We start from the raw sequence: 20,954 nt of genomic DNA on the forward strand, positions 1-20,954 counted from the left end.
CTGCAGTTACCGCGTGCATCCGCTAGGGCGCACCTGAAGCACAAATGCCCTCACATTATAGCCGAATGCGTCAACCACACGGTAACCAGCTAGGGGCTTCTCACCAGTACAAACCCCGCCGTGTTCTCGGGGCCTAAAGCAACAGGATACAGTGCAAGAAGAAGAACACTAACGCAGCCTGGAAGAGAAAGGTAAGCGGCTGGCAGCTTTACAATGTAGTCTGTCTCACAGTGGTGGTGACTTATGCCAAAAATCGTCCTCCGCACAAAGAGGGCCGGGGGAGGTGCGAGTGATGCTGCCTGGTTTAGCCCCACAATTTTGTCACACACCAGGCTGGCATTTTCACGGAGGAAACGCCTCGAATAACAGCGGAGGTGATTTTTGACACACTACCATTGACAGGTTAATAGAATTAGGTTTATAGTCATCCTGCGGTTGGATTTTGGAATAGCGCATTTTAGGGTATGTTACTGCAGATTTGGATGTGAAAATGCAGGCGGGAGGATGAATATTTAACATTACACCGTGCGATATATACCTGGTCTTTTTTTGTCATTTTCGTTTCTATAACGTATGAATAAGATTGGGTATTTTTCAGATTGATGGTGCTGGGATTTACAGTTTCACATCCCAGTGATCCTTCAATTCGAGGCATTGTGGCCTGTGTGATGTAAACATATGCCCTGTACACTCGAATGGCGAGTGTGTTTTCAGTGATATGACTAAAAATGTGCAGTCCAGTCAGCAATGATTATTTCCCATGCCCCTTGCAGTTATTATATTCTACCAAAAAGCGATTACATCACAGAACAATATGCAGTTATTTTTCTATTAACAATATGACAATAATTTTCTAACCTGCTACAAAACTACTCTCTTTAACCTTCTCAGGTGAATCAGTTTCATCCGAAGCCATGGGCTTCACACGCTTTGCTGTGATGCTTTCTGTCACCATGATCCACCTAGTTTCAGGTAAGTGTGTGTGTGTGTGTGTGTGTGTGTGTGTGTGTGTGTGTGTGTGTGTGTGTGTGTGTGTGTGTGTGTGTGTGTGTGTGTGTGTGTGTGTGTGTGTGTGTGTGTGTGTGTGTGTGTGTGTGTGTGTGTGTGTGTGTGTGTGTGTGTGTGTGTGTGTGTGTGTGTGTGTGTGTGTGTGTGTGTGTGTGTGTGTGTGTGTGTGTGTGTGTGTGTGTGTGTGTGTGTGTGTGTGTGTGTGTGTGTGTGTGTGTGTGTGTGTGTGTGTGTGTGTGTGTGTGTGTGTGTTCTCTAAGCATGCACCGTTTGATGTTCCTCTGCAACCATTGACTATTGCATTACATCTTCAAAAAAAGCTATATATGCTTTGCGTGTATTTAGAAATTGTTCCTGGCTCTTTCAGGTATGAGCGTCATGACTCCTGAGCCTGACACCCCACCAACACCCACCCCCGAGTCTTACCCTCTGGGTGACCTGATCCATGCTGCCCTGCAGAGTAAGGAATACTTAGGAGAGGCTTCTGCAAGCACAGGTACATTAACACAGGCCTTTACTGCTTTATAGGCTTAAGGCAACTGAAGCACGACATGGTTGAGTGCTGATTGCAAATGACTGACATTGAATTGAACCTTGGGACTCTGCAGGTACTGCCACCAACCCGACTCAGGCGGTGCCAGGGTTAGGGCAGAGCGAGTCCACAGCGACAGTCATATCGCCGGGGCTGCTCACCACAGCCTTCAGCTCCTCTTCTGCTGCCAGCCAGACAGGATCAAGGACTCCCATGTCCTCGCTGCCCATGGAGGAGGAGACAACCACCACTCTGATCACCACCACCACCATAACCACAATGCACATGCCAGGTACCTGCATAACACTTTGCTTCCCCTGAAAGTGTTGTTTCATTCAGGCTAGGTTTCTGTTACAGCAATGTTAAAACAAACATGGTAGCTACATTTCCAAATCAAAGCTGCTAAGATTGTTGTTGTGCCGGCATTGTCAGCAAATTCCCACTGAATCTCTTTGCTTCCCATCACAATTACAATTACTTCTCTTCTCTGAATCCTATTTTGAGAAAAAGAAAAAAAAAAGTGGTTGACAGTCAATGTTACAAGTCATAAAAAATATATATATGACGAAATATCAAGTTAAAGAAAGAGATGCACATGTACTTCAGTGGTTTAAGATCTTAAACACTTAATTCAAACGTTTATGATAGCTATGGAGTCAACATAGCTATGCAAAGGTACATTTTGTAACCCATAAGTATTCTGTATTGATTTTACATTCTTAGCTTACTAAAACGACATATTTTCGACAATTTCTGTTTGGTAACAACCTGAGTTGAGAACATTTTAAGGGCAGACTTTCTTGTCTGTGCTTCTGGTCTTATTAGAATAATGTGCTTCTACTCTTCAGGATGCCCACTAAAAAGGATTGAAAAAACACAAGGAGTTGATAGTACAAGATGATTGATAGTAAACACTGGTCAAAGATGAAGATGATGAGGTGCATAGTCTGTGAAACTCCCTTTGCTCCCCTGTGTCCTCCATAACCTAAAGCAAGAAAGCAGATTGGCCTACCAGCCCGATCTGCTGTGAGATGACTGAGCCAGATGTACACCATCAGTAAAACCTCATACATAGACATGTGCATCTTTGACTTGGCACTGCAAATACACACACATGGTGAAACTAGAAAATACAGTATATGGGATCAACCTTTGCCATTAAATCCAAATAATCCAGGAGCTGTATAGCATGCGAGTGGCCGACTGACTTAAGATAACATGAATTCACTATAAATAAAATGCCCCATAGCTGTTCCTTTGAACAGAAAATCCTCAACGCTATTTAATGGCTTACGTTAAGTCTATATCCGTCAAAAGAGACAGAATGTTCGGAGATATTCAGATGGCTCAAAAAAAAAGATGTGATGCATTGAAACCAGTGAGATCTGAAGTGTACAAGGGGGGCTTGGACTCTATTTGGCTATCCTCACTTGATATATTTCCTATTAATGTCCTCTCTGGTCACATCTTCACATGAAAAGTTCTGAATCAAGATTGACAATAAAGTCTTACTATGTAATGTTATTGTAACAAACAAATTAGACTTAATCAATGAGCATGAAAACAACTTACTGGCTGAGTAAAGTGCAGCCAGGTGAAGCCATTAATACTAATATCAGCACTGCTACTGTCCTAATATCATAGGGAGAATTAATTTGACAAATCAGTCAGCCAACAATGCCATCATGACAAGAATATTAATAGGAAGGGTGAGGAACATCATCCTTGTCAGAAATGGAGTTAAGTATGACAGCTTCCTGTGGCGCTCTCACTGCAGGTGGAGGACAGCTGTTAGTCATTCTGCTCATGAGATAAAGACACCATTACATTAACGGCTGCAATAGAGGGTTGAGGACATGCGGGTCGGTCAGCTGGCTAACACCAAGTGGGGAGAGAAATATCATTTGAAATGAATGATCGCTGGTGTGTGTGTGTGTGTGTGTGTGTGTGTGTGTGTGTGTGTGTGTGTGTGTGTGTGTGTGTGTGTGTGTGTGTGTGTGTGTGTGTGTGTGTGTGTGTGTGTGTGTGTGTGTGTGTGTGTGTGTGTGTGTGTGTGTGTGTGTGTGTGTGTGTGTGTGTGTGTGTGTGTGTGTGTGTGTGTGTGTGTGCGTGCCTGCGTGCGTGCGTGTGTGTGTTCCCTTATTAATACTGGGATTTGTCCCTTATAAAACACTCTCTAAGTACTCTAGTAGCAAGGTAATATCTCAAACCTGTTAACACCAAATGAACGGATTATGTAAAGCTACCGCTGCTTGTCTAAAGGTAAAAATATAGATTTGTACCTTTAGAAAGAGCAATGCCAGCTGGTATCCACTGTTTTCAATGTATTTCCTGCCCTGAAGTATAGGGTCCATCTTCACATATAATTCTCGGCAAGAAAGTAAATCAGCAAATGTCCAACTTTGCCTTAAAGCTTTCTTAAAAAAAACGTCTAGTGTTTCCTTTTCATCTTAAACATGTGAAGAGAGGTGCTGCTTCTAAGTGGCCAGAATGTTCATTTACTCCGACGTGTAACACTAAGTATTGTCAACTTAACTTTTTTTGAATCTGGAAGTTTGTTTTCCCTTCTTTGCTGTCACGTTTGTTCTGTGTCCGTTCATTGTTAGCCACATGGACTGAAAAACCCTTTCCTCTCTAGAGGCCATTTGTATTGCAATAGGTGGTCAATCATTTGATCGTATCGAAGCATTGCAACAGTTTCATTCATGCGGTCAATACAATAATTGAATGCGTAGACATCCAATATACCACAGCTTCACCCAAGGCAGTGCTCCGCCTACTGGTTTTGAATTACATTTAATTTACCCAATGTAATTGGTGTGCTGTTACACAGAACTACATGCTGCCACTTAGCGAACATAAGCCAGGTTGTTGTTATGAAGCTTGGATTGTATTTCCCTGTCCTACAAGACGAGGCAGACATTTTCGGCTCCCTACCTCACACAGATAATGTCGCTACATTGGACAAATATGTACATGTCTTTTTTTTATAAGCAGAGCTACTCCACAATATCTAGACAGAATGCAGGACCAGTCTAAAGGCCAAAGGTCTAACGGCTACTCCACTCGACTTTAGTGGTTTGCTTGTCTTCATGTTCTCTCTTGTGCACTGATTCTGACATTAGAACGTGGAATGGACTTCACCCAGACCTTTCAAGTATTACTAGTCATCAACAATGCAAAACTAAAGTAAAAACAATTATATGTGCAGATTACTCCAGCTAACAAGTATTTGATATTCCCAGTATTACTTATATATGCATTTACTTTTTTTCTTGCCCTAACTTTTATTTATTTTTTCCAGTTTTCATTAGTTTTCTTTATTTTTTTGTACTCCTTAATTTCTATACGTTTTTGACAAAATAAGTGCCATTATTATATTGATGCTAATCATGATGCACGGGAGGGCTACTCCCCATAAGCTATGCTTCAGCCCTCCCGCTTCTACTAATTTTGTTCATTTGTGTGTATGAATTATACGTTTTTGTTTTTGTATGATTTTAGTAGAATAAATAAAAAATAAAAAAAATTATTTGCTTAAGCTGAATAATTCTAGACTCATATTTTTTTTATCGCCGGGCTCTGACACTTGTCCAACACACTGAATCGGCCAGAAAGCAAAGGCTGACTAGTGCCAATGCTGCGGGACACACCGCAAAGACTACGTTGCGGTTAGCCGACTCACTTAAAGCATTTTAGCATCAAAATGGCCCCAGGATTCAGCCATGTGTCATTTATTTTAAAACCATTTGATCAAACAGTCCTACTATGCATGCCCTGCAAGCCCTTTTGTTACAACTTTCATAAAACGTGAAATGGTTCAGAGCAGGATAACAGAAATGCTATCACCAAACTTGCTTTTTGGACATGTTTTCAGCCGGGTTTGAGATTTCCCTGGAGCTCAGTGATGTTTCCCTTTATCCAGTTGGTACTGTGATGATTTGCAGAGTAGAGGTGTGTCACTGGCTACCCAGCAGTGCACGTCATCTACTATGATGTGCAACTCTTACCACTGACCTATTTGAAAGAGATCAACAACACATGTGTTTTTCATGCATCTGCGTCGGAGTCAGCTGAGGCCAGAGGCATTATGTGTTGGGCTTTCTGTCAGTAAATCTGTTTATCCGTCTGTCTGTCACATTCAACCAAATGTCACGGTGCATCCCCTTGTCGTGAACACAGTTTCTTGGAAACGCTGCGAGGACTTTTTTTTTTTTTTTTGGCACAAACATCCACTTTACTCAAGGATGATCTGATTAGAATGTGTTGCTCAAAGATCGAGGCCAATGCAACATCACACAACTCGTTTAATATCAAGTATTCCTTCAATTATGACGATTTCGCACAAAGTGAGAGGCATACAACCAAATTGTCAACTACATTGAGTATGCTATTGTTGACTGCGTTTATATATTATAAATGAACCAGTAGATGTATTTAATGCACACCAGAAACAAAGTGTTAGTCGTTTGAAAATAATAAAGAAAGCAGACAAGCAGAATCTGACCAGTATGGATACAATTATTGTCAGCATTAAGACAGAATTGCTTCCAGGATCAAGGTCTTCCTCTCAGTGTACGAGCATCACCTGACACCTGACAGCAGAAAGAGAGCTATGTGTTACCTGTCTGCACTCTAATGTGAGTGCTATCCCTCAATAATGTACAATTGTTAGCAACGAGCACCAGGTATTGTGCTTCTTTACATATTTGACTATATCCTTCATGACGTCTTGGTTAATGCAGCACAGATCTTCAGGGGTTTAGGACGCATCTTGGAGAATCAGTGGCCAAACAGTTCACACAGTTCGGTAACTTCACTCATCATCTTCACATAACTGAAGGCTCAAAGCACTCCCACAAGTCCTCATCCAAAAAACATCAGGTCTCTGGGATGCAACAGCGTAATGCCTTATCTTCTTCTTTCTGTGTAATAGTATTGTCTGCAGGAATGCTTGTGGCAAAGATATCGTAGTGGCATGTAGCGCCGTGAAATAGAGCCAAATGCAACCTAATACAATTTCAATTATCGCAACCAACAAAATAGATACATTTTATTATAATTATAGGGCATATTGGAGTAGTTGTCTGACCTCTCCTCTCTGTATTGGGGTTGTGACAACTTTTAAGGGTTTGAATTCAGTTGATTTTATTCCCCAAACGTTCATTAAGCTATGCGCATGTTGACTTGACTTTGCAACATGTACCTTGATTCAAAACTCCTTTAGTGGCTGTGAAAATATCCGTTGGGAAAAAAATCAATCTATGATCTGTCACCGCTCAGAAACTTCCAAGAGGTTCATTTTCAATTAAGCTGTTGCTATCAAATCCTTGTTTGTGGACATGTTGACATACTTTTCTCTTCTCTCGCCCTCCCCTCTTTTCACAGTACAATGCAACGCAACCTTGTCAGCAATGGAGGATGTTGTCGAGTCACCAGATGCGGCTTCATCATCCTCAACTTTTTCCCCTCTGGAATGCACATACAGCATTACTGTATATCCAGGATATGGAGTGGAAATTCAGGTAATGTGCATTATCTCCTATAAATCAATAATTACTCACCTCTTCAAATATAAAGTATTTCATCTGATAATGGAAAAGGAACATTTGCAAAGAGCCAGAAAAACCTTTACATTCATCTTTTCATGTGACCTCAGATACCCGTCAAAGATTTTGAAACACTGGGTTTTAACATTTCATTCTAATACATGGTGACGGGGTCGGCGGTGTACCTTCAAGTGAATTATCTGTAATTAGCTGCATTCATATGGGAGTGCACTAATTATAACTGTAATAATGTTGCTGCAGCAAAATGGTCATTAAGCTCTACTGTATTAACTTCTAGCTTATTCCACCATTAAGTGAAATGTAGCTAATTATAGCTAAGACATTGTTACGCCCAGATCTAGGGGAACCTAGGCGCAGCATAAAGTTGCACTCTCCCCACTTTTCCCACTCCCAAGAACATGGACGCCAAGACAGAGAATGTCGTTTTGGTCAATTTAATTACCAAATCAAAATCCAAAAATACTTTCACAAAAACATGCTGAAAGTCTTATTACAAATATAACAAACAGGAGTAACAAAACCACAAGACGAACTAACCTTTAAACACAAAAATCTTACCGAACAGATGAGAAAAATAAACGTACAGGCTTCTTACTCTAACGTAAAACAGGGGAAAACGAATAATCCAAAAGAAAAAGGGTTTTGCACGCCTGAGAAAATAAATCGTGTCTTCAAAGACACAGTCTCACAGCAGAAGAGAAGGACCGGTATACGGTAAAATGTAGGTACACAGCACAACAGGACAGAGATCTCAACAGGACAGAGATCTCAACAGGACAGAGATCTCAACAGGACAGAGTTGGGAGTAGGAGAAGTTGAGTCAGAGAGATTGGCCGAGGAACTGCACGGCTGCAGCTTAATATGCTCCCGTCTCCTCAGGTGGACCAATCAGCATGCAGAAGGTAGCTAATCAGCTAACGGGCACCACCTGCTTGCTCACTCACTCACTCACTCACTCACACACACACACACACACACACACACACACACACACACACACACACACACACACACACACTCACAGACTAAGGAGGGGAAAATACACACACAAATGACCTAACGACCCGGGGTCGTAACAGACATACACGACTTAAAAGACAGAAACATAATACATCTTATAAATTGTATTAGGACCATTTCAAACAACTCACTTTCTATAAAATGAAATGTGTTCATCTTAAATGTGCATTATTATAACTATGATGATGTCATACGTTTGATTAGGCCGTATGTTTGTGTATGAATTCCCTTGTAATTTACAGGTCAGGTTACATGTCATTACAGCACTTCTTCTTGTATTCCTCCAGGTGAGGAAGGTAAACCTGTCTAAGAAAGAGTCTCTGACCATCATGGGTCATGGAGGTTCAGGACCGGAGCTGTTAGCCAATGAGACTCTGATGAGGGAGGGTCAGGTGATTCGCAGCACAACCAATCAGGTGTACATACACTATCGCAGCCTCCGACAGTCCAACCACGGCGTGTTCAGCCTCCACTATCAAGGTAAACCGACTGTTCTGCATTCATTATGAAAATAGAACTGACAGGTCTTTCCTTGGATCTATTTTCTCTCGTTTAAATGCATATTTCAAAGCATAAAAGCATCGTAAATATGCCAATGGATATAGACAGAAAAAAATGCTCAAAAATCCAAGGACTGTTTTTTACATTTTGCTAACTCTTGATTTGTCTAACTTGTGACATTATCCATAGAGTTTAAAGCAAGCTAATATCTTCATTCTTCAGTGTGTTCTCTGAGCCTCAAGCGACACTGAGCTCTTTACTGCGGGTTGAGTTCAATCAGGAGAAACAGATTAAGAATGAATAACAACTTTTAATCAAGCACGAAGAAAGCAACAGAGAAAATGTTCAGTTTCAAAATGAGGACCCATGGTGATAAGGCACGTTTATTTATACAGCACCTTTCAACACAAGGCGATTCAAAGTGCTTTACAAAAATTAAGGAGGAGGATTATTTCACAGAATATGAAAGGTCAACTGAATGGTCAGAAAAACATGTGAGAGTTTTGACAGAATGATAGTCTAGAGGGGCAAGGAGTAGACATTCACCAGTAGAAGAATACATTGGAAATATGAAGGGAAATATGTCCATTGTGTACCTTTCATTTGAAAATAATAATCTTTATTTGTATATTACCTTTCATACAATAAGTGCAGTTCAAGGTGCTTCACATAAACATTTCACAGAACATTGATATCACACAGAATACATTTAAAAACATAAAATACATTTAAATTAAAGGTACAACGATGAAATTGTGCAATAAAAGGAGGATAATTCAAATTCAACACACAATCAGGTGACAGGTTAAAATGCTAAGCAAAGCGTTGAGAAAGTGCAGCAGAGCGCAGGAGTTTGTTTCTAAAAGGCTAAATTGTACAAATGTGTTTTGAGTTTCTTTTTGAAAGACTTCCGCCGAGCTGGCTTCCCTGATGTCTCCAGGTATTTTGTTCCATAGCTTTGGGGCAGAGTTAATGAAAGCTGTGTCACCAAACTTCTTTGAAAATGAATATTATTAACTTCCTGTTTCATCCACAGCCTTCCTGCTGTCCTGTCCGTTTCCTCAGTCTCCTGAGAAAGGCGGAGTGACAGTGACAGACATCCACCCTGGAGGCCAGGCCCACTTCCACTGTGATCCAGGTTTCCAGGTCCGCGGCCATGAGGTTTCTACTTGTGTCAACACAACGCAACCTCACTGGAGCACCTCTGAGCCCCAATGTGTCGGTCAGTTTACTCAGTTTCATACAACACTGAACATGTTACTAACTCGGCATCCGGGGCATCCAGAGTTGTTGTGTCTCTCATCTGGCAGGTTCTTAATTATAAAGGTTACATCTGGATTATGAGTCACCTGTTGCGGTAGTCCAGCCCACTTTATCTTTGGAGGCACGTAGATGATTTTTGACACCCTCCATCTTTTTTATATATGTTCACATTATCATTTTTGAGTTTTGGGCTGTCCATGTTGTTATTTAGGATCTGTTTTAGTCAAAACCCACGAGACGTGTTGCATGTCTGTCCGTCCTGAGAGGGATCCCTTCTGTGTTGCTCTCCCTGAGATTGTTTTCCCCGTCAATTGTGCGAGTGTCATTGGGAGATTGTCCGTGCCTGAGACGAACGTGTCATTTGTGATATTCGGCTTTATAAATAACATTTGATTGATTGGTTGTTAAAGTGTCGAATTTTGGAGTGATTTGTGGGATGTTATTGTCCTCAGCTGTGTCATGTGGAGGGTGGATTCGCAATGCAACAGTCGGCCGGATTCTGTCTCCAACCCCTCCATCTGTCAGCAACCACAGCAATGGAAATAACCTGAGCTGCCACTGGCTGATCGAAGCCAAAGAGGGGCACAGACTCCACCTGCACTTCGAGAGGATCGCGCTGGATGAAGACGATGATAAGTACGTTTGTGTTTCCACTACTTTGTGTATCGAAGAATCCGTTTTTGTTCACTCTGGTTTTAGGGTACGTACTGTATACAACTATTGATTTAAAATCAAGTTATTTTTGATCAGAAGCAGAAGCAGGTTTATTACCAGGTAGGTTGACACGTTTATGAGGAATTTGACTTGGTGTTACATAAGTTAAACAAAAATTCAAAACACAGATAGAAAACTATTTTAAGAAAACTATAATAACTAAAAAAATATTAAAAAGTATAGTAAAATATAGCACTATTTACATTGAAATGGAATAAAATATAAAATATGCGCAGTAATTAAAAAACAAGATAGTGTGCACATTGATGTGAATTGCCTTCAATCTGCTCCCCGAGCACATTGATGCGACACATTCACACACCGATTATAACGCTTCCCTCTCTTCTTCAGCCTCACATTAGGCGTGTTTATGGTGTGTTCCCCTCAGGTTAATAGTGCGCAGTGGAAACAGTTCCCTGTCTACACCGCTCTTTGACTCAGACCTGGATGATGTCCCGGAGCGTGGGCTGCTGAGTGAGAGCTCCACGCTGTACCTGGAGCTCACCGCCGACTCTTCCTCCATCCCTCTGCTGCTGGCGCTGCGATACGAGGGTGAGCAGAGGGAACACACGAAGGCAGTGTGTGCTCCTAACCTCCTTAGTGTATGATATGTATCAGTGTTCTGCCTGATAAACAAGCAAGATGTGTTTTCTAAGTATAGGAATTGAAAAGGTGACGTTTCTCTTGTTACAGGTTCTTTTAATCTCTAGAACCATTGTGAAAGGTTATCGTTTTTATAATTTGGATTGTCTATATTTTATTATCTTCCTATTCTATACACACAACCACCTTTGCATGTCTGCGCATCCTGGAAGAGGGATCTCTCTTCATAATTTATAGATAATTTAGGTAGATATGCAATAAATATTATATTTAAAAAGCGAGGAGGGCCGTCTGGAGATGTTCACTACTTGAGCTTTTAGCGCCTTACACCTGGGCTCTTTGTAGCCAAGAGGGTGTTAGACTGTGAAAAGTGGCTTCCTCCTCATTTAAAGGGGCAGAGCAAGGGTACCAAGGAACAGGGAACCCCTTTGTCCAGATCATACACACACGCAACGAGTCCTCTTTGCTTGTCTTGTTCAGCTTTCGATGAGGAACACTGCTGGGAGCCCTACATGCCCCATGGAAATTTCAGCAGCAGTGACATCACATATCAGCTGGGCACCACTGTTGCCTTCACCTGCTCTCCAGGCTTTGTGATGGAGCAAGGTTCAGGGACCATTGAGTGTGTCGACCCCAGCAATCCTCACTGGAATGACAGCGAGCCTGTGTGCAAAGGTAAGATTCAGAACACCGTTGTGTTTGCAATAAGTAAATGAAAACAGATGTCTTTTGTTTCTGGGCTACGTGATTTAATGAGGCCCCTTTTGTGCTTCTTGGGGTTTCCCCTTTCCTCTAGTAGTGTGTTATATAGGTGTTAGTACATGTGAATGGTCTCTCCCACACACTCCCTCCCTGCCCAAACTGCCTCAGTTGGCCCCATTTGTTTACTTCAGCGACATAGTGACATCACTCGTTCTTCTATTGGCTAGTGCTCTAACACATTGTTCGTGAAAGTCTAAGGGGCGGGACATCTCCAAGGGGTTAACCAATCACAACAGAGCCGGCCAGCTAACCAATCAGAGCAGACTGGGCTCTGGTTTCAGACAGAGGGTGAAAAGAGGCAGTATGATAAAAATAAAGAGCTTTTTGAACGTTAAGGCATGTAAACACGTCACAGTCGAGACACAACATACATTTTGAAACCAGAAAATGTAAATAACAGGGCCCCTTTAACTAAATCTAAATATTCTGCTTGTCCTTAATTCCAAAACTTTTCTAAGTTTAAGCATAAAGTGAGAAAGTCATTTGATTCATTTATATTCAAAGAGTTGAGTGGGTGATTGAAGCATCAAGATGTTGTAGCTGCAGCCACGCTGACTGTCATCTGCTGAACTGCTGTCATGCTGTGAAAAGTGAGAGCAAGTGAGAGATGGTAAATAACACTCCAACAGGTGCTAGAGTTTAACTAAGTGAAATACATTCAGAAAGCCATATGTTGTGCAGCGTTTCTGCTTGTAACTCATTCTGTTCTCATAGTGGAAGCTGTTTCAAAATGAGGCATCAGCTGTTGCGTTCCTATCTGATTGTTAATATTTTTATTCTGCCCGACTGTTATGCTCCCATATAATATGTTTCACAAATGTTGTGGTCATGATCCCAAGAAAGTGTGTGTGCGAAACTTTCACGCATTGTTTTATTCCATCTCGTGTTGCTGTAAACAAACCTGACTCCACAACCGATGGCCACTTGCGTGTTCGCATTTGTGCTTCGTATGAGAGAAAGACCTTCCGGTGAATTCTGCTGCATCCTCCCAACAAAAAAACGGAAAAGAGCTGAAATAGAAGTGCTGTATTTGGCTCCTATCGATGTTATTTGCACCTTAGAGGTGCCATCTCCCGACTGAAACAACTACCTAGCTGTTTTTGTTTTATTTCGGCAAGGACAGGTTTCTCGAAGTAACAAGGCTATGGTGTCAAAATGATCATATTCTTTCATTGGACAGCCTTAGCCGCAGAATAGTTAATACAGAGAACACCATAGATCAACACAATGTGTAGCTAATACAAGTTTACACAAGCCATTCCTTATGATACCCTATACTCTTCGGCACAGTCTCTATCATGTCTCCTTGATCATTTTTCTCGTACTTATTTTCTCTCTTCATTAATAACTTATTTTTTTCCAGTTGCTCTTCTTTTTCCGGCTTCTGTTGTTATTTCATCGGCACTTTCATCGTTCTCTCCTCTCCTCGGCAGCTCTGTGCGGAGGGGAGCTGACGGAGCCGGCCGGCACCATCCTGTCTCCTGATTGGCCACAGAGCTACTCCAAAGGGCTGGACTGTGTATGGCAGATCCATGGCAACGAGGAGAAACGCATTGAACTGGATGTCCAGATGTGAGTTTTGATACTTGAAGTTGTTGGCAATTAATACGTTTCCAACCATGTTTGATTGTTGTGCCTTTGAATGTATATCTAAATAGATTAAATGTTATGTTGCAAAAAATCAGTACACATATTTCATCACATTACATATGTAGCTTTTAATCTTTCATTTTGCTGAATTGATATACTCACTAAGCCTAAAATGTACCATATTACCTTTTAACGGATTGCACATAGATTATACTGAATGTCTTTAGTATTATGTAATATGTTAATTCCACCTGAAAAAGAAAGGCAGATACCACAATATCTAATCATTGCCCTTTTTATTCTTGTCTTTCCTCCTAAAGTTTAAATATCCGCCAGACTGATGTGCTGACCGTGTTTGACGGGCATGACCTCACGTCCCATGTGATCGGACAATACCTGGGATCAAAGGAGCGTTTCCAGGTCTCGTCCAGGGGGTCAGAGGTCACCATCCAGTTTCAGAGCGACCCCGATGATTCCAGTTTCATCCTGAGTCAGGGATTCCTCATTCATTACCATGGTAAGTACAATCCTAAAGACACTTGGTTCATTGCTCATTGTAACAGTGAGATAAGAGGGTCCTCTGAAGATCCTGAGGGTTTGAATGCCTTTCCTTTTTGCTCTGTGTCTGTGTCCTGCAGAGGTTGAGCCAAACGACACCTGCCCGACTCTCCCCCAAATCGACTTTGGCTGGATCAGCTCGTCCCACTCGTCCCCCGTGAGAGGAAGTGTGCTGACCTATCAGTGCCAGCCGGGGTACGACATCAGCGGATCAGACATCATTACCTGCCAGTGGGACCTCTCCTGGAGCAGCAGTCCTCCTACGTGTGTCAAAGGTGAGACAAGAAGTGGGAGATACTGTACTTTAACTCATTAAAGGAATAGTGTGGATTCTTTGAAGTAGGGTAGTATGAGATAATTACCTATAGTGAGTGTATTACCTACAGCCATTAGCACGTTTGGAGAAACAGACAAGAGTATCAGCACAGAAGAAAAGCTGTGGACGGTGGCAGCAGCAAAACATATTGTTGCCCCTTAAAAATGTCCAATTTAAGCCACATGTGTCAAACTCAAGGCCCGGGGGCCAAACCAGGCCCTTGGTGGATTTAATTTCGGCCCGCAGGATCATTTTCAATTACTATTAGATCTGGCCCGCCGGTATATTGCACGCACACCTTCACTCCATCCTGAGGATTTCCTCCGCTCAGAGCCTGAGCCCAAACACTGATGACCTTGCACCCGAGATGAGATGCCAAGTCTCTGCTTGAACTCGCATCACAGCAGCAAACTGAGTTTAAATTGATGTTTCCTTCTGCACTTTGTTTCTCACGACAACAGGGCATGTTTGTTTTTCTTTGAGGGAAATAGTTTTTTTGAAGCTGTTGTTGGCCTGTGGGGAAATGTACTCATAAGAAATGACTCCAGAAAAGCTGCGGATAGAGCCATAAGAAATTAATGAAACTGATTATTTAATGTTTAATGTTGTTTTTATAGGCAATAATTTAAGCTTTGTTAGTTCCAGGTTTAATCTGTGCAATAAGTTCATTTCAATAAGTTTTACAATAGACATTGAACCAGTCCGGCCCTCGACTAGTACCCATTTTTCTTATTTAGCCCACTGTGTATTTGAGTTTGACACCCCTGACTTAAAGAATATACAGTATATCAGTATAACTGTGCACTATATTTTGAATATTTTCACCACTTTGCTGTCAGACAGCCCTTTGTGACGGAGCTGTTATCTATGTGTAGCGGCTAAAACCTAAAACAAATAAAACAATAACTAACTCAAAAATAAAACTGCCTCGGAGGACCAGATGCCGAATTGTACAGAGGGAATAATCCATTGTCCAGGCAAGAATATCGTACAGCTTATTTTCTTTTCACATATAAATAAGCCATTCCCGGTGCCAAATGAAACCTCCACTTGTCTCCAATAAACACCAAAATCAACTAGTTCCCAAAGCTGCCTTCATAAAAAGTCATAAACATCTACTCTAACTGAAGCAATACAACTAAATCCATTTGCTATTTACAAAAGCAATAAAATGGATGCAACTCGATAAATAACTTCAACAATATGCTCTCACCAAAGCCACCGGACTCCCTGATAAAAGCAGCGGTAAAGCAGCGACTTTCAAGCTCCATAATGTGAAATGAATGTTTTTTCTTCAATGGAGTCTGGTGGCTTTGTCCGTAGAACACCTGACTATGGTTAAACGCTTCATACCGGCCATTATGTCTTGAAATGTGTTTTAGGTTGACTTTTCAAATCTGTCCCGGGACTACAGATGAACAAATATCCTCTTGGCTAACTCTGGTATCTGTAAATTAGGTGAATAGATAGAGTGAACCGTTTGCTGTGGTGCTTTCAGTTTTCCTATTTGTCATAACACATCCAGGTTTCTCACTTTGATAGAAATCATTCAATGCATTCATCTCGCACGTTGCTACGCTCCTCTGTCCGTTGCATATAAGTGTCCCACTCTGTCCCCCACAGTCCAGCAGTGTCCTGACCCAGGAGAGGTGGTAAACGGAGCGCGCTCAGTGCGACCCGAGGCAGGTTTCGCAGTGGGGACAGTCGTTCGTTTCTCTTGTAACCAGGGTTACCAGCTGGAGGGTCCAAGCCAGATCTCCTGCCACGGACGAGACACCGGCACCCCCAAGTGGAGCGACCGCAGCCCCAAGTGTGTCTGTGAGTCCCTGTTCTTTACTTCGTATGTTTATGATTGTATAGCTGCTAAATAACTGCAACACGTGACTATGGTTTGTTGTTTGTATGTGCTCGAACAGTAAAATATGACCCCTGCCCAAACCCTGGCGTCCCTGACAATGGTTACCAAACCTTGTACAAGCACAACTACCAGGCTGGAGAGACTCTGCGTTTCTTCTGCTATGAAGGATACGAACTCATCGGCGAGGTCATTATCAGCTGCGTACCCGGCCACCCCTCTCAGTGGAACAGCCCGCCGCCTTTCTGCAAAGGTGAAGGTTGTGATTGTGTTTGGAGGTTGTTGGAGGAACCGACGAGGAACTGAACGATGCTTCTCATTCTCTGGTCCAGATATGAATTAGTGAGGTTATGTTTTAATACTAGCTATCTTTAGCAATGTTTAAGCTCAAGGTTTGTTCAACATGAAGCTTTATGCTCTTGCCTCTCATTTCTTTATTAAGACGGACTCGATCTGAATACAAATACTGTATGTTCATGCGATCCTTGAGGACTTCCCTATGAAATGTATTTGACTTCTCTTTCCTTCCTCTCACACAGTGGCATATGAGGAGCTTTTGGATGATCATAAATTAGAAGGTGATTTGTCTTCTCCTATTTTTTACGTGTCCTTTATAAATCATACTTAAAGCTGTTACATTTAGAATACAAATCCCTTATTTAGCCGCCCTCACGTGCTATTAAAAACCACAGTGTAATAGAGGCTGCTATGTAAAGTAACCATTGTTTGTATTGTGTACACTGGGACAGTGTAATCCTCCTTTAAATTAATATAATGTATCATCTTGTCATTTTTGACCAGCAGAATTAGGCTCTTATATAATAATAATAATAATAATAATAATAATAATAATAATAATAGATTTAATTTGTTAGCGCTTTTACAGGTGCTCAAATACGCTTTACAGATATAGTGAAGGGAAAAGAAAAGGAAGGAACAACAAATAAATATATAGTTAAAGTTAAAGTCAAATAATACAAAAACAATCACACATTAAAAGCCAGATTGAAGAGGTGAGTTTTTTGAAGGTGGTGAGGTCAGTGCAGTCTCTGAAGGGTATCAGGTATATGAGCGACCAAATCCACTTGCTGCAATCAGTTTGTCACTCGCACAAACACACAACATGACACATCAAACCTTTAGAGCATTACATAACATTGTATATAACAACGTATCAGTAAATCTGTGTTTCTCTGAAGCATCTATCGCAGTTCCCCAATTTAGATTATGAAAGTGATGTGTGATTGGTGCTCCAAAACTAAGAGTTGCTTCAGATTTAGCAGCTTCTTTTTAATGTTTTATATCGTATTAACTTGTCCAAACCAATAGTGCATGGTGAGCAGTAGCACCCCACGGTTAGTGAACATCTTTAATTTTGTGGTGACTATTCCACAGTGTCCCAGTCTTTCGAGCCGTCCCATCAGATCCTGAGTGAGAACATCGCTTTGGCAATAATTCTGCCAATAATCCTGGTCATCCTGCTGATTGGAGGAATTTACATGTACTATACGAAGTAAGTACTCTTGTATTTATTCCTTGATCAATTTGTAACACCGCTTTTACACTGGAAAAAATGCTGCTCCAAATGAAAGTTAAACAATAATGAAAACAAGCTGTTTTCACTTGAAATAAGCACAAAACTCTGCCAATAGAACAAGTGAAAATGTGCTTGGTAAGATTTCTTGAAATAAGAAGGGATATTTAGATAAATCAGATCTTGTAATTAGCTGGGGAAACTTATTTTGAACTATATTTGACCAGAATCAGGAAATGTTGTGCTTCAATATAAGCCGCAAATGCTCAAAAGTTGGTGATCTTCTAATAAATATGTAAAGAAAATATGTTTCATCTGAGATAAGACTCAAAATAAGATTATTTGACTTAACAAGATGATGCATTGTCTAAAAACAAGACCCGATATCTCACTGCATTGTTACTTCTGACGTTACTGTGTCTTATATCAGGTGTAAAGACATATTCTGACTAGATATTAGACAAATATACTTGGCAAGATTTCGAGTTTTTGTAGTGTACTTTTCTTCAGCTCACTTTATGCATAAACTTTTCTCAATGTAAGTGTATTTGTTCCCCTCCCAGCATCTGCAGACTAGAGTGGAAGCCGCTCTTCTGGAAGTCTCTCTCTCACACACACTCCTACAGCCCCATTACGGTCGAGTCCGACTTCAACAACCCTCTTTATGAGGCAGGTGTAAGTATAAGGCTGATGCTTGACATGTTTTCTGGCCTTATCAACTTTGTTATTCACATTTGACTACATCCCAACTCAAATAAAGTCTTAAATAGTTGTTTTACTGATTGATTTCTTACTCCCACAGGACACGCGGGAGTATGAAGTATCAATTTAGAGGAGAAAACGTCTCGGTGAGAGTTGAACACCGCAGGAAGATTCAATTATTTTGGACGAGAAATGTCTGAGGATTATAAGGCCTCACTCCCCTTTTATCATTATTTTCTAACTTTTTTACGTTTTACCATCACTGTATCTCTGGTTTATCAGTTTGTGGAAGTGCTTTATTCTTGATTTGTTGCACTGATGTGGTGATTTGCCAAACGTGGGTCCTACTTCACGGTCCAACTGTCTGTATCACTAGGACTGGTGCCTTATGAAGGGAAAGAAATGGATAACAAAGGGAACTAATAGCAGTGTGGGAGGCATAGGTTACGTGTAAAAGGGTGTTGTTGAAATGTATCTATTTATTAAGTTACATTATTATGAGGCCAAAACTTCAGAGAACTTGGCAATACTTTATTTGTTACTATCAAAAGAGCATACACAGTGAATGTTTTTCTTTCATCATAACAGTTGTACATTATACAAAGTGTTAGGGAAAAATACTTTCATTTCAATAATGAGAAAAGTTTGATCAACTCAGTCATTTTCTCTCTGTGTAACACACACACACACACACACACACACACACACACACAGAAAGTGAATGAAAATATTTGACTTAATATTGATTGAGGTTGATATATATACTAAACTATATATATAAGCCTCATATATACACTTACATGGTGGTGGGAGGTTATATATTTTCATTATATATTTAATGAAAATTCAGTGCCAAAATATAATGTTAAATAATTTAATGTCTCTAAGTGTTTCATCTGTTATTGCAATACTGTTCACAAAAGCAGTTTATTTTATTCTTCGCTGTTTCTGGAGTGCACCGTCACCCAGTGTCACATGACATGTAAGACTAGGTGAGGACATGAATGTCATTATGCTTAGAGCATGCACTGATTGTAAATGATATTGCTTCTGCTCAAATCTTGCCATTATCATTATAGTTATCGACAGTTATCATTGTTATCAGATTTGATGTTGTATGCACTCTGTTGATGAAAAATTACAAACTTGGCTGCTTGCTGTGATGCATTATGTATTTATTTACAACTGATTGTTTGAACAGTGAATGTTTTCTCATTCACTGTGCCAAATGGAGGATCCTGGAGACTGTTGCTTTGTAGATTTAATTATTCTCTTATCACCAGTAGCATTTCTTTGCTTCATATATGAATACAATCTTTTGAAGGCGGTAAATTATTTGCTGAACTGGAAATAAAGTCTCTGTTGAATGGTGTTAAACGTGTGAGCAATGGGCTTTTATTTGTCAATGCTATACCAATACAATCTGTGCATGCAAAGAACATGCACCATACTGATATATTGAATCCAAAACATATAGGAGAGTGGGAAAGTTATTTTGTTTTAGAGATCATTTTGAACTTGTTTGGCCTTTTTCTCATAGCTAAAAGGCTATGGGCTAAAGTAAATAATAATTAAGAGAATACATTATCTGTATTATTCCAACTGAAGAATGTGGAGCTGTGTTCTTTACAAAGGAAGGGTCGAGTTATCCAGATATGTTATACTATATTTAGAAATAAATACTCTGTTATAATTACATTTTTTGGTTGTTGTTTTTTACTTTAAATAAAAATACTAAAGAATGATCAAATAAATGAATTATAGTTGGGTAAAACAAATACAAATGTGTAACTCTAAAATGTAGTGGAGTAACATAATCAGGTTGTGAAAAAACCATAGAGGGAAAAACTAAGGTCATAGTTTTCTTTTGGTTCAGTTAGACTATATTGTTTTGAAAGTCTTTACCGGAAGTTGTAGAATGTTCTCATGTCTGCATTGACGCTAACTTTATAAATGTATTATTCCATTATGACCACTAGAGGGCGGTAAACACGGATGACTATTTCAAACAACTGTCATTCCGCTTGATACTAAATCTTCAAGGTAAGAATAGACTAATCACCACATTAGAAAATAATTGAAAATGTTAATTGTTGTTATTTGCAATGATAACAGTATAACATTTGTTTTTTATTATTTAGAAAAAAGGATTATAGGGATATTAGTTATTAGTCTGCGTTGGCCATAGCTGTAGTTCCGCCCTGTGACCACGGGAGGGCAGTATCGACTAGTGATTATAAATACACTCCACTCTTCATGGAACAGTCACTAATAACGAGCGAATGATACATGTTGTTGTTTTATATCTGGTATATATTTAGATTGCATACGTTGAGGAACCTATGACCCAAGTTGTTCATTGCACAACTACACTGTAGCTGTGTATTAGGACATTTTAACCTTTGAACCTTTGAACCTTCCCAGTT

General features: G+C 40.4%; 1 protein-coding gene across 3 annotated transcripts; it reads left to right on the top strand.

Annotated features, from left to right (window-relative positions):
- Window positions 1-58: 58 nt before the first annotated feature.
- sez6l2 (seizure related 6 homolog (mouse)-like 2) lies at window positions 59-20,014 on the top strand. 3 transcript variants are annotated; one of them, XM_034089808.2, is made up of 19 exons: window positions 59-191; window positions 892-972; window positions 1,376-1,504; window positions 1,617-1,832; window positions 6,929-7,065; window positions 8,418-8,610; window positions 9,668-9,853; window positions 10,347-10,530; window positions 10,997-11,160; window positions 11,692-11,886; window positions 13,407-13,545; window positions 13,884-14,080; window positions 14,202-14,396; window positions 16,061-16,255; window positions 16,354-16,545; window positions 16,832-16,870; window positions 17,688-17,805; window positions 18,390-18,501; window positions 18,629-20,011. In XM_034089808.2, the coding sequence occupies exons 2-19, from the start codon at window positions 915-917 to the stop codon at window positions 18,656-18,658; spliced, it is 2,679 nt and encodes an 892-aa protein (XP_033945699.1). In that variant the 5' UTR covers window positions 59-191; window positions 892-914; the 3' UTR covers window positions 18,659-20,011. The 3 variants fall into 3 exon arrangements, with proteins under 3 accessions (XP_033945699.1, XP_033945698.1, XP_033945697.1); XM_034089807.2 differs by lacking the exon at window positions 59-191 and adding an exon at window positions 276-374 and having other exon boundaries at window positions 18,390-18,495; window positions 18,629-20,014; XM_034089806.2 differs by lacking the exon at window positions 59-191 and adding an exon at window positions 277-374 and having other exon boundaries at window positions 18,629-20,012.
- Window positions 20,015-20,954: the final 940 nt, after the last annotated feature.

The sequence above is a fragment of the Pseudochaenichthys georgianus genome, chromosome 8 (genome assembly GCF_902827115.2).
Source record: "Pseudochaenichthys georgianus chromosome 8, fPseGeo1.2, whole genome shotgun sequence".
Taxonomy (NCBI): Eukaryota; Metazoa; Chordata; class Actinopteri; order Perciformes; family Channichthyidae; genus Pseudochaenichthys; species Pseudochaenichthys georgianus.

Coding starts and splice junctions, on each gene's coding strand:
- sez6l2 (XM_034089806.2), top strand. CDS start 293: ATGCTGCCTGGTTTAGCCCCACAATTTTGTCACACACCAGGCTGGCAT. Junction 10,531..10,996: donor CTGGATGAAGACGATGATAA/GTACGTTTGTGT, acceptor TGTTCCCCTCAG/GTTAATAGTGCGCAGTGGAA. Junction 11,161..11,691: donor GCTGGCGCTGCGATACGAGG/GTGAGCAGAGGG, acceptor TGTCTTGTTCAG/CTTTCGATGAGGAACACTGC.